The sequence below is a fragment of the Miscanthus floridulus genome, chromosome 13, assembly GCF_019320115.1.
Source record: "Miscanthus floridulus cultivar M001 chromosome 13, ASM1932011v1, whole genome shotgun sequence".
Taxonomy (NCBI): domain Eukaryota; kingdom Viridiplantae; phylum Streptophyta; class Magnoliopsida; order Poales; family Poaceae; genus Miscanthus; species Miscanthus floridulus.
In genome coordinates this window covers 28,936,466-28,951,211 of record NC_089592.1, presented here as the reverse complement: position 1 = coordinate 28,951,211, position 14,746 = coordinate 28,936,466, and the positions used below count along the sequence as shown (strand labels likewise).

General features: G+C 45.8%; 1 protein-coding gene and 1 pseudogene across 1 annotated transcript; one reads left to right on the top strand and one right to left on the bottom strand.

Moving 5' to 3' along the window:
* The first annotated feature begins 857 nt into the window (after positions 1-857).
* Positions 858-2,840, top strand: LOC136499658 (uncharacterized; annotated as a pseudogene).
* A 5,708-nt stretch (positions 2,841-8,548) lies between these two features.
* LOC136500787 (zinc transporter 4-like) lies at positions 8,549-11,568 on the bottom strand. Its single transcript, XM_066496215.1, has 3 exons — positions 10,744-11,568; positions 9,770-9,919; positions 8,549-9,124 (listed from the first exon to the last, which is right to left on the bottom strand). Exons 1-3 carry the CDS (start codon positions 11,509-11,511, stop codon positions 8,819-8,821), a joined length of 1,224 nt encoding a protein of 407 aa, XP_066352312.1. The 5' UTR covers positions 11,512-11,568; the 3' UTR covers positions 8,549-8,818.
* Between the last annotated feature and the right edge of the window lie 3,178 nt (positions 11,569-14,746).

The following is a 14,746-nucleotide window of genomic DNA, read 5'->3' as shown; positions in this document are numbered from 1 at the left end:
TTTTGACTTCTCTATCAGTGTCCTTCAAGGTCGAATCATATGCAGACCTCTCCGCCTCCGCCCACCTCTCCGCCTCTCCGCCTCCGCTCACCTCTCCGCCTCCGCTCACCTCTCCGCCTCTCCGCCTCCGCTCACCTCTCCGCCTCCGCCCACCTCTCTGCCTCTCCGCCTCTGCTCATCTCCGCTCCGCTCGTGAGGGGGACCGTCACCGGAGCCGCAGATCTGCGCGTGTTGGTTCGAGGTTGGAGCGATTGCAATCATTTTGAGGAGGTGGAGGGGAGCACATCCAGCGGTGTCTGCTGAGCAACGGTGAGGAACTAGCGGGGCATCGGTGCGGATTTCGCAGGCGCCTGAGGTATTTCTCGTTTCCTTGTGGTGTGTCGAGAGGTGTGGTCGCGGTGGTCAGAACATTCCAGAAAGTTGAGTGTAGATTTGGTGCATCATTCATGAGGAATCGCAGGCTTACTCTAGCTTTTCCGCCATACTCGATTTCTCAGCAGAGTTCTCAGAGGGCAGGCGTAAACAGTCGGAAGGAGTTAGAGGTGGATTTGGAGGATTGGTTGAGTTTTGATCGTTTTCCGCCTTTGAGTTCTAAGCAGAGATCTCCAAAAGTAGCATTCGGGTTACCTAAACATTCGCAGTTGAGTGATTTGGATAGAGTTGAGCGCCTTCGTCATGGCAAGTTACCTCCAGTTGCTGCGGTGGATTCGAATTCGATTGCAATTGGGAACTTGCCAATCCATTTCTCATGGAGTAATAAATCGGATACTGCTTTGGGTGGTGGAGAGGTATAGAAGTCAATAGAGCAAATTGTTCAAGAGTTGCAGCCGCCAGTGATGCGCACAAAAGTGAGTTCGATGCCATTGTTGGGGTCTCAAGCTCGAAGAACCATTGACAGTGCTGTCCGGGTGAAGACTGGGGGGAAGAAGATGCAACAGGCCAAGGCTGAGGAAAAGGAAAGCTTAGTTGGGCCAGCCCAGTTAGGCCCGTCTATTGACGACCTGTTCGCTCATTCTTATACCCCTTCGCCCAGTCGAAGCCACAGCCGCAGTCGTAGTCGCATTGTTAAGTCCGCCTCGCCTTGGGTCTGGGTTGCCTCTGCTAGGGTTTGGGATCCAGCCACAGAGCGTTTTCCGACGAGTGTGAGGGACATCAGGAGATTTGGGGCTCAGGCGAAGTTTCTCCGCCGTGTCCGTCCTAACACGACGGACGGACGGTCATTCGTTGAGGTCACCATGGATAAGAGGCAGCAAAGTCGGGAAGTTAGAGATGGAGATAGGTTTAGAGATACTAAAGATGGGGAGAGATTTAGAGATGGGCGCAGTAGCCATGATGGATTTCAGTGATCCAGGCGTGAAGGATGGGATTCCCAGGCTCGAGAGGGGCGGGATCTACGATTTGCTCAAGATCAAGGGTACTAGGAGTCAAAGCAGGGTCGTCAGTAGTTTCGAGGTCAGGAGCAGTGTGAGGTCCAGAATCGCAAGAGGATGGGGGATCAGGCTGAGGAGCGAGATGTGCGTCAGATGACTGTAGAAGATCTGCGTCACAAGATTGAAGATCGGAGGAAGGGGTACAATGTTCAGCAGAATTGGGGTTCGAGTGCATGTCAGTCTTCAGGTCTTGCTATGAAATGTTTTAATTGCAATGATTATGGTCACCATCATTCTACCTGCATGAAACCACCGTTCTGTTATAGTTGTCGAGAGTCAGGTCATAAGTCCAATCAGTGTCCCTTGATGAAATCGAACAAGGGTTTGCATCTTTGTGCGTATGGTATGCCTGGTCAAATCTTTTATGCTCTAGATTTACCTGAGCCTAAGGCTGAAGCTAAACCTGAAACAGAGGGTCCGATTAGAGCTATTGTGTCAATTTTGGAAGGAAGGGGTACTAAGTTTAGAGTTAAGACTGAATTGCAATATCTGATGGATTCGAATTGGGATTGGGATGTCAAGCGCATCTCGGGGAGTGAATTTCTGGTGAACCTACCTTCCAAAGTGGCTTTGAATCTGCTAATCAAGATGAAAAAAATCAAGTTTATCACGTCTAACATTGTGGCTGTGGTTGAGGAGTCAGATATGGATCTGGAGGTGTTTTAGGTTCTTCAGTCTGTGTGGGTTAAAGCTATTGGCATTCCAAAATTTGCTAGAACTGAGTTTGTTGTTATGGAGCTGGCTAGGTTGGTGGGTGACCTAGAGGAGGTGCATGTACCGTCTCTGCAATGGAAAGCGGTGTGGGTAAAGGTGTCATGCCGTAATCCTAACAAGATAGGTGGGACATCTGAAGTGTTTATTAACAAGAAGGGTAGGAAGATAACTTGATATTTTTCAGACAAGCTCCAGAATTATCCCCCATCCAAGCCAGACGATGATCCTAATGAAGAAGAAGATGATGTTACTGATGAAGAAGGCCCAGAATCATAGGATAGCCATGGATGGCTGGAATCAGGCAAACCTACACCTGGTGATACTAGTCAGAAATATGGGTCTGGTTCTTCTAGTCATCAAAGGCAGGTTGTTATGGGTAGTTCTGAAAGTACTGGTCCACTTGTTGAAGAATTAGAGATGAATACTCAGGGACCTAATGATGATATAGATGATTATCAGAGGTTGATGACCAAATCTGACATTTTTCAGGATATGCATGATTTAGCTGCTAGTCTAAATCAGCAGGGTGATTTGGTACTTGAAAATGTGGTGTCATCTAATGGGGGTCAGACATCTCTTTTAGAAGAGGAATCATATGGGGTTTCCAAACTTCAGCCAGTTAAGAGTGCCCTGGTTGATTTCAATACCAGGCACAGTTCGAGAATTCAAGAGGAAAAAAGGAGCAATTCAAGATAAACTAAAAGCTAGGACAGCTGATGCAAAAGGTACTAAATCCATTCCCTCACCTTCTTGTTCTACTGATACTTGCTCCTTAGATTCTATGGCTAGAGTATGTGGTTTCTCATTGGGGCAAGATGAGGCTTCTAGAATTGTAAACATTTCTTTGATACAAGCTAAGGAAGATGCTCTCATTGCTTTGCAAAAAACTAAGCAAAAGATTGAGTCGAGTTCTGTGATCCCAAATGATACAATTATTAGAGTTCCTTTGGAGATTGAGAGTTCTGTGGATTTGAGCCCCCAGGTGTTAGAGTTGATGGGGGGTGGTGCTGATACAGTGAATAAATTATCTCATAGAGATCAAGGATGAAGATTCTGTATTAGAATATTAGAGGTCTAGGAAATGCAGGGAGGAGGAAGTTGCTTTTAGAATTAGTTAATAAACATTCTTTTGATTGCATCTGCTTACAGGAAACCATTAAGTCTTCTTTTAGAAATAGAGAGTTAGAGAGGTTCGCTGGCTAGAAGGATATGTTTTGGTCCTGGTTGCCTTGTTCTGGACATTCAGGTGGTTTGCTCATGGGTGTGGATAAAGAGCTGGCTATAGTTATAGCTAAAGATGTGGGTAATTTTTACCAATATTTCAATCTTACCATGAAGGCTGATGGTTTTTAGTGGGTGATTTTCAATGTATATGGCCCTGCTCATGATAATAGAAAGTTAGAGTTCTTGGAAGAGATTCAAGCTAAAGTTCAGTCGGTGGAATGCCCTATGATTTTGGGCAGAGATTTTAATTTGGTGAGAAGAATTGAGGAAAAATCTAATGGAAATGTGCATGTTCAGATGATGGAGGCATTTAATGAAATGATCAATAATACAGCTCTCAGGGAACTTCACAGGACTAGAAGTCGTTTTACCTAGACAAACAGACAAAATCCTCTGATTATGTGTGTTCTAGATAGAGTTTTGGTGTCGAATGCTTAGGAAGATAAGTTTACTCTGATGTCGGTGGTAACTGGTCTGAGGCTAGGATCAGATCATAACCCTCTTATAGTGGATACGGGAGGCAATGCGCTAGGTCAGCAATTTTATTTCAGATTTAGTGCACATTGGCTCCAACAGGAGGGGTTCAGAGAATGGGTGAGAGATAAATGGCCTTCAAGGTTTAAATATGATCCTTTAGATCATTGGCATGTGATTTCAAGTAAGTTGAGGAGAGCTATAAAAGGCTAGGGTCAGAATCTGGATAGCCAGAGAAGAAAACAGAAGGAAGAAATTATTAGAAGAATTGCCATATTGGATGATTGGAGTGAGGAAAGGGAACTGGCTCATTTGGAGTGGGAGGAAAGATATGCTTTGGATCAAACTTTTTAACCAGATGCTGTTAGAAGAAGAGTTACAATGGCAAAGAAGAGGTGATGAGAAATGGTTGTTGGCTAGTGACTCAAATTCTAGCTACTTTCACAAATGTGCTAATGGCAGGAGAAGAAAAATGCATATTTCAATGCTGGAGGTGAATGGTCAAGAAGTGGTTGAGCCTGGCAGCCTTAGAGATCACATTACGGAGTCCTATAAAAAATTGTTTGGGAGTGAAGAGGTGGCTGATATGCATTTGGACAGGGATCTTTGGCCGAGTTATCAGCAAATTCAGTAAGAAGAGAACGAGTTTTTGACTAGACCCTTCTCTTTAGAAGAACTTGATGTGGTGATTAAGGAGATGAAAAATAATACAGCTCCAGGCCCGGATGGTTTTTCAATAGATTTTTTCAAAGCTTTTTGGAATATGATAAGAGGGGATATCAAAGAAATGCTAGATAGATTATATGATGGGCAGTTGGAGCTGTGTAGACTAAACTATGGAGTTATTATTCTGTTACCTAAGGTTAAACCGACAAATAGTGTCAAACAATTTAGACTGATTTGCCTTTTAAATGTAATATACAAGATTATCACCAAAACTCTCACTGTAAGGCTCTCATCAGTGGTTGGTAGGGTGGTGAGTACTTTTCAAATAGCTTTTATACCTAGAAGAAATATTTTAGAGGGAGTGGTGATCCTGCAGGAGGTGATGCATGAACTTAAGGATACAAAAACAAGTGGGTTATCATCAAGTTGGATTTTGAAAAAGCGTATGATAGAGTTAATTGGAATTTTTTAGAGGAACTTCTTCATAGAAAAGGGTTTGATATGAAATGGATTAAATGGATGAATAAGGTTGTTAGAGGGGGAAAGATGTGCATTGATCTGAATGGTGAAAGAGGGGACTATTTTAGAAGCTTCAACGGACTTAGACAGGGTGATCCATTGTCTCCACTGTTGTTTAACCTTGTAGCAGATGCCCTTTCTGCTATGTTATCGAGAGCCTGTGCTGCTGGGATGATTAAGGGGCTTGTACCACACTTAGTTGAAGGAGGGTTAACACACTTACAGTACGCTGATGATACTGTTCTGCTCCTGCAGTTTGATTTACAAATTTTGTGAAATGTTAGAGTAATTATATCTTGCTATGAGGCTATGTCAGGAATGAAGATAAACTTTGAGAAAAGTGAGATTTTCTCAGTAGGATTGTCTGCAGTGGAGATGAATGTTGCAGCATAGATGTTGGGATGTAAAAGTGGAGTTCTTCCGATGAAATATCTAGGAATGTCGGTTAGTTGTCATAAGATATCAAAAGCACAAATGAGTTATGTTTGTGAGAAGACAGAGAAAAGACTGGGAACTTGGCAATGTGAGTATCTGTCATCAGGGGGAAAATCTATTTTGATTGATTCTTGTCTGTCTAGCTTACCCATGTACACGATGGGTGTGTATCAGTTATATGAAGGCAATTTTCAAAGGTTGTGAAAGGATCAAGATGCCCAAGAGGGGGGTGAATTGGGCTAATTCTAAATTTTCTTGCAATAATTAAATACTACGATTAGCTCAATTAACCCCTTGTGCCTAGAAAAGTGTTTCTATCTATCTAACGCACAAAGGACTTGTAACCTATGTTCCAAACTTACTCTAGCATGGTAATTCTATGAATGTAAAAACAAGTATTAAATTGCTTAAAATAAATGCTCAAAGTAAATAGGGAGAGAGGAACGTGGCGATGTTTTGCTGAGGTATCGGAGAGTCACCACTCCCCACTAGTCCTCGTTGGAGCACCCGCGTAAGTGTGTAGCTCCCCCTTGATCCGCGCAAGGATCAAGTGCTCTCTACAGGTTGATTCTTCGACACTCCGTCGCGGTGAATCACCCAAAACCGCTCACAACTTGAGTTGGGTCACCCACAAGCTCCACCGGGTGATCACCAAACTCCCAATCACCATCAAGCCATCTAGGTGATGGCGATCACCAAGAGTAACATGCACGAACTCTCACTTGACCACTCGAAGCCTAATAAGAATGGTGGATGCACACTTTGCTACTCTTGATTCACTAATGAGGCTACTCTCTTGGATTCACGAATCTCAATCACCTCACTAGGACCTTGCTCTTCTTGGCACTCACAAATGTGTTTCTCAGCTATTGGAATGAGCAAAAGTGACTCCACACGCGAGTGGAGCTTCTATTTATAAGGCAGCCTAAAAAACGAACCGTTATGTGCCTCTGCGGAGTGACCGGACGCTCTGGTCATGTTGATCGGACGCTCCGATCAGTTCAACCCGCACACCAGTGATTAAGTGTTGACCGGACGCTGGCAGGGTCCGATCACCACTGACCGGACGCGTCCGGTCGCATTAAACCCTCACTGGAACCTTACTGTACTCGACCGGACGCTAAACCCCCAGGGTCCGGTCAGTACTGACCGGTCACGTCCAATCGCAGAATTCCTTCTCTGGAACCTTACTGGAGTCGACCGGACACTGGCCCTCAGCATCCGGTCACTCAACCACTTAGCGTCCGGTCGCACCGAACGCTGTCTGCTTGATCAAATGAACTGACCGAACCCTGCGGCCAGCGTCCGGTCAACATTTGACCCTCCATTCACTTCCAACTCTCGAACATATGTGAATGAAGTTTGCTCCATAGGATCATAGGGCTGTTGTGGAGCTACCTAGTGCTAGTTTTAATAAGTGTGCACCACACCTAACTCACTAGACTCATCTAGGTCAAGCTACCCGTCCATACCCCCCTTAATAGTACGGCCAAAGGAAAAACAAAGTCCTAAACTACTCTAAGTGCCTCTCCAACTCCAATCGACATTTAGAACTAGTCATCCTTAACCTTGTTGTCCATCCTTTGAAAACCGAAACGATTTCCATCATAGGGGCATGACCACCTCGATTGCCCAATTGATCTCCATTACCATGACCTAACTTAATTGCCTCTGCAAAACACACGTTAGTCATAGTAATCTTGTATTGTCATTAATCACTGAAACCCAACAAGGAGCCTAGATGCTTTCAGGTTGGATTCTATTAGAGCTAGATTCTTCTGGGAAGGGATAAGCAAGAAAAGGAAGTATCATATGGTTAAGTGGGAAGCTTTAAATAGGCCAAAGCAGTTTGGAGGCCTTGGTTTTATGGACATTAGAGTTATGAATACTTGTTTACTTGGTAAATGGATTGACAAGCTTGAAAGAGGAGATAATAGTTTGTGTTGTAACATATTGAGAAACAAATATTTGGGCCACAAAAGTATTTTCCAAGTCAGAAATAGGAAGGGCTCTCAATTCTGGAAATCTTTGTTGGATGTCAGAAAGTGGTTTCAAATGGGAAGGTGTATTAGGATAAAATCAGGGATGCAAACAAGGTTTTGGCATGATTGTTGGTTAGGAGACTGTGTACTGAAAGTAACCTTTCCTAACATGTTTCATATTGTTGTTCGCCAAGACCTAGAGGTGGCAGAGGCCTGGGTGGAAGGTCAGTGGTTTTTAGAATTTAGAAGGCAGTTGAATGGAATTTTGTGGGAAGAATGGAGCAATCTGATGTTGTTGTTAGATGAAGTTTCTTTGTCAGATGGCAGAGATGAGGTGTTTTGGACTTTAGAGAGATCTCAGCAATATTCAGCAAAATCATTTTATAACTTGATGACCTTTGGAGGGGTTCAAGATGTGCAAATGATGCTTATCTGAAAATGTAATATTCCTTTGAAGGTTAAAATTTTCTTATGGATGGCCATACATGATAGAATCCAGTGTGGGGTCCAACTGAAGAAGAAGAAATGGTCTGGACCGGAGGAATGTTTCAGTTGTGATAGACTTGAAACATCGGATCATATTCTGTTCCAATGCCCCCATTGATGTTTTCTTGTGGTCATTTTTTCGTGAAAGTCTTAGTTGGCCATTGTCGCCAACAAGTTGTTCAGCGTTTTTTTAGAGATCTTGACAAAACATAGAGGAAAAAAACAACAGGTAACATTGTTCCTATGTGCAGGGGCGTTATGGACTATCTGGAAGGCGCGCAATGATGTGGTGTTTAACAAGAAGACGATGACTTCCTCGGTGGCAATCATTTACAAGACGTTGATGGTGGTGAAATCTTGGCGTCCGCTCTTGAAGCCCAATCTGAAGCCTGTGGCGAACGAGATGATAAATCTAGTTGCTTCTAATGCCACTGTGGCAATGTAGCTGTGGCGAGTGGTTGTCTTTTGTCTGCTTTTGTTGGTCCGAATGTTGATGGTTCAAACTTGCTGTTTGGGTTTAGAGGTCTGATGATAGATCTTTTGATGTGTAGTTTATAGAGTTCGTTAAAGGGTTTAGTGCTTAATCTGCAAGCTGGTTTTCCCAGCAGGATCTTGCGCTTTCGTTAAGCTTTCAATAAAAGCCGGGTGAATGCCTTTGATAAAAAAAAAATCAATGTCCTTCAACTCTAGAACTTGGTCACATCCCGGCCTTCTTTCTCAGCTCTCTGTGCACCAAAATTCTGGTTGATGGAGATTCTACAGAAATTGATGTGTAGTGGCTACGACAAAATATACCCCGCTGGCCATAAACTGCATCCGGGGTCCTTAGCGGCCACAATGCGGAGAATTACAGTCCGCCTCAGCATCTCTGAAGATGTATCTGGCTATCTATGCCCATTTGGCGAGCAATGACATGAGCCCTGCGCCGAGGAAAAGAGCGATGTACGTTGCCAGCTGAAGCTTCATGTTTGTTTGCAGCCTTGGGTTGCTGAAATCTGCTGCTAGGAGATCGACCAGGGACATATAGATCAGAATCCCTGCTGCAACTGCGTTGAAGACCCCCTCGACGACGAGGGCGGTGGCGCTGTGCTTGCTGTAGCTGGAAGTGATGGCGATCCCCAGCGCGATGCCCATGGGAGTGGTGAGGGAGAAGAAGGTCGCCATGATCACGGTCGCTCTCGCCTTGAACTTTGCCTGGAGTGATAAGAAGTTATAATTAGTTACGCTAGTATAACAAATTTGAATTTATTCTTTTTTTTTTCCATTTCTGTTTAGTGAGTGATGAAGAATGAAGGGGTTCAAGCTTGCGTCATAGTTCTGCCGCAAATCTGGAACATAAGATTCCAGTTAAGGTACAGGTTAAATCTGATTTGCTCGTTTCAATCGGCACCTAAAATGAAAGGTGTCCGAGTCACTGACCAGTTCCAGTTCTGAAAACCCACCCAATAAAAGCCACCATCAAACTGAACAATTTCAGTTACCCTTGACCTGTTACTGTTAGCACGTGAAGCTGATGCTGAGAAAATGGCAGTATCTGTTCAGTTAGGAGTTATGAACCATGATTGTATCAATGATTGATGGTCCTACTTCTTGGTCCTCTCCTCACTTGGTACAATGTCGCTAGTGAGTAGTGATAAGATAAGCCCAACCTCTTCACTACAAATATCTCGGTCTATTTGTCACCTTTTGTGCATTTTCGTTAGTGGGGCATCCCCTCCTATGGCTGTCATGCCATCTATGCGTCCTTCAGTATCTGATTAATAAGCATCTAAATTTCTTTCCCTGAATGATGGTCACTCTTCACTGCAGTGTGAAGTGTAAACAGAGAAGGTTACATACCTGAACAATGCAGCCGCCAAGGCCTATGCCCTCGAAGAACTGGTGGAAGCTGAGAGCTCCAACGAGGGGCCTGATGGTGGACGGCCTCAGCGAGGCGCCCAGGGACACGCCGATGATCACCGAGTGCACCAGGATTCCCAGCTCCAGAACCTGCACCAAAGTTTCACTTATGGTTATTGATTGAGTAATACTCCTACCATGTTGGCTGAAGAATCTGCAAAGGGGAGGCTTGACTGTGAGGCTGGGGAAGAAGGCATTGTTCTGTTCCACTTGTCTGCAGCAGGATTCTCTGCCTTTAGCACCAACGGCGGGGACAGCGTCCCCTTCCTCGGACGGAGACAGTACACAAGCCTATGGGTACTGCTAGAGCTATGCACTGATTTGTCTCTTTCATTCACGAGCACTGATTTGAATTCCAATTCCAATCAATCAGCCCAAGAACATGAGCTTTTGTACGGTAGAGAATGAGGACTACTGCACTATGCTAAGTAGTAGTGCCTCTTTTACTCTGTTGGTATTCAGAGTAGTGTTTCAATCAGCCCAATCAATCAGTTTTGAGTTTTGACTGCTAACAACTACTACCGTCATTTATCAGAGCATCTTGTTATAGACAGATGACATGTATTATTTCTTATTATCATTGTGTTCACTCCTACTAGATTCAAAGTAGGTATTGATGGATTGTGTTTAGGGAAAAGGACACGTTTTTTGTATCTTCATTCATGGCATGGCGTGTGTTCTTGTTGAAATGATTGGTGCCAAATCAATGTAGCTCGTCATATCTTTTTGTTTAATATATATCCTGTCTCAGTCGAAGTTGGAATGTTTGAATGATTAGCATGCCAGATTATTGGAAACTTTCACCAGATTTTTTTTCACTCTTGTGTTTTTCATTAAAACATGAAAAGAGGAGTGGCTTCTTTAAAAACAATCTGAAGTTCTGAACCGCTATTGAGGGAAGGGAAGGTGTTCACCTGAGAAATCACCCTGTGCCTGATGGACACGGCGACGGAGGAGGCATCCTGAGGCGAGGGCGGGCCGGCGTGGCCGTGTCCTCCGTGATCATGGGCTTGGCCGTGCGCGTGGCCATGCGTCGCGTGCGTGTGCACGTGCACGTGGCCCGCGTGCCCGGCGGCGCCCTCCTCGTCCCCACCGGGCGCCGCGTCGGCGGCGGCGTCATCTACGGGGCGCGCCTTTTTGAAGTGCGAGCGCTGGTAGTAGCCCGCGGCGACAGAGTCGACCATCATGGTGACCATGGCGGAGCACATGGCGACGAGCCCGGCGTAGGGGAAGGACCCGCCGCCGGCCTTGTTGGCGCCACCGACGCAGGACGAGGGCGCGAGCGCGTCGAAGGCCGCGGGCAGGATGTGCACCATGCCGGTGGCGAGGATGACCCCCGCGGCGAACGACTTGACGGCAAAGAAGACGTCCCCGTCGGGGCGCAGCGCGGAGGCGGAGCGGCCCAGGAGCGGGACCAGCACCCCCGCCGCGCCCGACGCCAGGATGGACGCCACCGCCACGAGCTTGAGGCGCAGCGCCCCGCGCGTGTCGTCCTCCTTGATCGCCGCCGCCGCCGCCGCCGCCGCCGCGCCGCCGCAGTCAAACCCTGCGGCCGCCTCGCTCGCGGGCGCCGCTGTCGATGCCGCGCCGACCCCGGGCGTCGTCGCCAGAACGAGGATCAGCAGGAAAGCGAGCCACGCCAGCGACGGAGGAAGAGGAGCTCGAGCTCGCGCGGCGTCCATGGCGTGTTGGGGCGTGCGCGTGCGCGTGCGCCTGGCGAGGGAGAGGAGGGAGGGAGTCGGCGCCGCGCGCGCTGAGCTTTATAAGCTCCCCGCGCCCGCAAGAGTGTGGTGACATGGTGAGCTCACTCCTGCTGTCCTGCATCGCCGCTTCGAAGCTCGCCGGGTGGGCCCCGAGCAGCGTGGACCGTCCGATCCCGGGTGTGTGGGGACCCTCTGCAACCTCAACTGCAGCCAGCATATTGGTGTTGCCGGAGGAATTTACATATTTACCGTCCGTTTCTCATCACTAGGATGAAAATTATAAACTTAGCAAGTTCAAAGTTTGATTTTACCATATTTGCACATGTGGCACGCCACGGCGGCCTGACACGTTGGCGCACAGTCAGCAGGGCATGCAAAAAGACATCGCTGCCCCTGGCCATTTCTTCACTACGTCGCGCCGAGCCCGCCCTCGCCTTCTCCCTCTCTCATTTCGTTCCCCCGCCGCCGACACCCTTCTTCCCCAGCCCGCCACCGCCTCCTGCTCTCATCCCGCGGTCCTAGCGCCTTCCGAAGCTATGTCGCAGAGGGCGTCTAGGAGGCAGGAAAGAGATGTGAGCTCCATGCTCGCCCAGTCGTTGGCGTATCCGGTGGGTAAAGAAATTGGGCTTCAGTTGATTATGTGCCCTGATTGTTCGTGGGCCGTGTGATCGAGCTTCGCGTCGTCCAGCAGGACTCTCCCAACAGGGGGCGCAACTTCTTCAAATGCCCAAGAAATAGGGTTTGTTATGGTGTTTGTGCTTTTTTCATTGTTTGGTTGAGTTAAAATCTAGGGTTTAAGTGTTCTAAAACTTTCTTTGCAGAATCCGAAGTTATGTGGCTTCTATAGGTTCCAGAAGGAGTATTTTGATGGGTTGGTTCCTAAGAAGATCATCAGGGTCAGCTGTGAGGAGATTGAGGAACTGTAAAAAGGAACAGATGGTGTTGAAACTGTCAAAGATGAGGGTATGAAGGACCTAGAGAAAAAGCTGGAGAAAATGATGTGGAAAATGAATTGTTTTATTATTTGTCTTGCAATTGTTGTATTTGGTGTTTTAGCCAAATCCATTGTAATGGTCTGATGTAGGAATGTGTTTGACAAGTAAATGAACCCGATGTTTCAATGAATCTGTCATGTCCATTTTGTTTCAATGAATGAGCATTTACAATTATCAATGTTTTTTCAATAACTGGCACAACACATATGGCAGTGAAGGCACATTGTGGCCAAGCAAAAAAAATTGAGACACACAGAGGCAGTAATAGAACACATGATCAGATAGGGGGCACATTGTGTCCATTACATAACTTAGTTGTTTGTCACAACCCATCGGGGGCAAATTCTGGCCATTACTTATAGAGTTTTTTTGGCCTTTGCCCATTACCCTAAACATTACACAGAATATGGGGCATTACATGCTGATTGTTTTGTGCCCATTTCATTACATACTGCAGAAGGCCATGCAAAATACATGTTTTTGGCCAATTATATTACACAAAAGTTCTCAAAGTTCATGGTCCTAGCATAACAACACCAGCCAGGCTCACTTGTCCTTGCCTCCTTCTTAAGTGTCACTTTCTTCACTTTAGTTGCCAACTCCTTCTTCCTAGGTGTCATTTTCTTGGCAGGCTCAATTTTCAGTTCATTTTCAGGGAATAATGTCCTATGGGAAATTAACAGCTGCAATTAACAGGTCAAATTAATAGCTACAATTAACAAATGAGAGAACAACAATACCTTCTAGCTGGTGTAGATATTTCTGGGACATGAACTTCTAAGGCCAATACTTCCAGGACTTCTTGTTGGGCCTTAGCTTCTGCTTCTGCTAAGGCCAATACTTCTAGGACTTCTTGTTGGGCCTTAGCTTCTGATTCTGCTACTTCCCTTGCTGCTACTTCTACTGCATCCCTTGCTGCTGCTTCTACTGCATCCCTTGCTGTTGCTTCTGCTGCTTCTCTTGCTGCTGCTGCCTTCAGTTCTGCTGTTGCTGCCTCTCTCTTGGCTTTTTCTGCTGTTTCCCTTGCTAATGCCCCTCTTGTCCTTAGAGTTCCCATGGCTTCATCACCACCAGTAGCTTTCTTGGCCTTCTTCCTCCCAACCTTGACATTGATCTTCTTTATTCTCTTCCTGCAAATGATATGGTATGATTTAAGAATTGCAAAACTATGTAAATTAACAGAAGACATAAAAAGAACAGAGAAGGCACTTTTTCTTGGTTCTAGTGAGGGAGCACTTCCAGCTACTAGCCCTGTGACCATATTATTTACATTTAGGGCACCTCACTTGCCTAGTAACTTTGCCACCTGTCTCCCTTACTGGTTTAATCCTATTCTTCCTCAATCTACCTGCTTCTCTCTTCTTCTAGCATGGAGAGTGAAGTTTGAAGCCCTTGTCCACCTCAGGCCACTGATTCCTATCAGTGATGTCAGGAATTATGCCTACATAGGCTACTTGAAATTTGTGCACTGAGTAGTAGCTATCCACAAATGATCCCATGTCAGGTTGCCTCATGCTGGTAATCACAGCCAATGCATGTGGACATGGTTTACCAGTGACCTACCATTGTCTACATGTGCAAATTTTCTGAGGTAAGTACATCACATGTCTTCTAACTTCTTCATCTTTGTAGATCTCTGTCACCTCAGCTTGATTAGGGTGGCCTTTGGAAATCTTCAAGTGTCCTAGTCCCCTTGAAGTTGCATTAAGTTGATGGATGACAACAGGCAGTATACCGGGAGGCAAGGCTGTAGAAATATTTCTCCTTTTGGCAAACAGGATCATTATCCTCTCTAATAGCATCTGCCATGCAATGCATAGGCAAGTCCTTGTGCTCTTTGATCCAAGCATTTCAAGATTCTGCCCAATTATTGTTGATATAGTCACACTTGATGTCAGGAGAGAACTTACTTCTTGCCCATAGAAAGGATGGTGCTCATTGAGCCATTTCTGTAGATCTGGACTAGCTGCCAACACCTTGTAAAAAAACTAGAACATGTGTGGAGAGTATGCTCTACCTGTTGGCCACATGTTCTTGCCATACACATCACCAATATAGTACTTCTTCAAATTTCCCATTAGGTGCCTGAAACATTCTCTCATCTCTGCCTTTGGGAACACTAGCCTAACAGCTGACTCCAAGCCCTTGCATGCATCTGTGCAGATGGCTAAATTCTCCATGAGACCAATGGCTTTCCTAACTTGTTCCATAAATCAAAC

Bases quoted from the DNA above. Each gene is read 5' to 3' on its own strand.
- LOC136500787 (XM_066496215.1), bottom strand. From the start codon at position 11,511: ATGGACGCCGCGCGAGCTCGAGCTCCTCTTCCTCCGTCGCTGGCGTGG. The intron at 9,920-10,743 runs GTGAACACCTTC...ACTTTGGTGCAG, and splicing joins GGCACAGGGTGATTTCTCAG to GTTCTGGAGCTGGGAATCCT. The intron at 9,125-9,769 runs GTATGTAACCTT...TTATCACTCCAG, and splicing joins TTGGCGGCTGCATTGTTCAG to GCAAAGTTCAAGGCGAGAGC.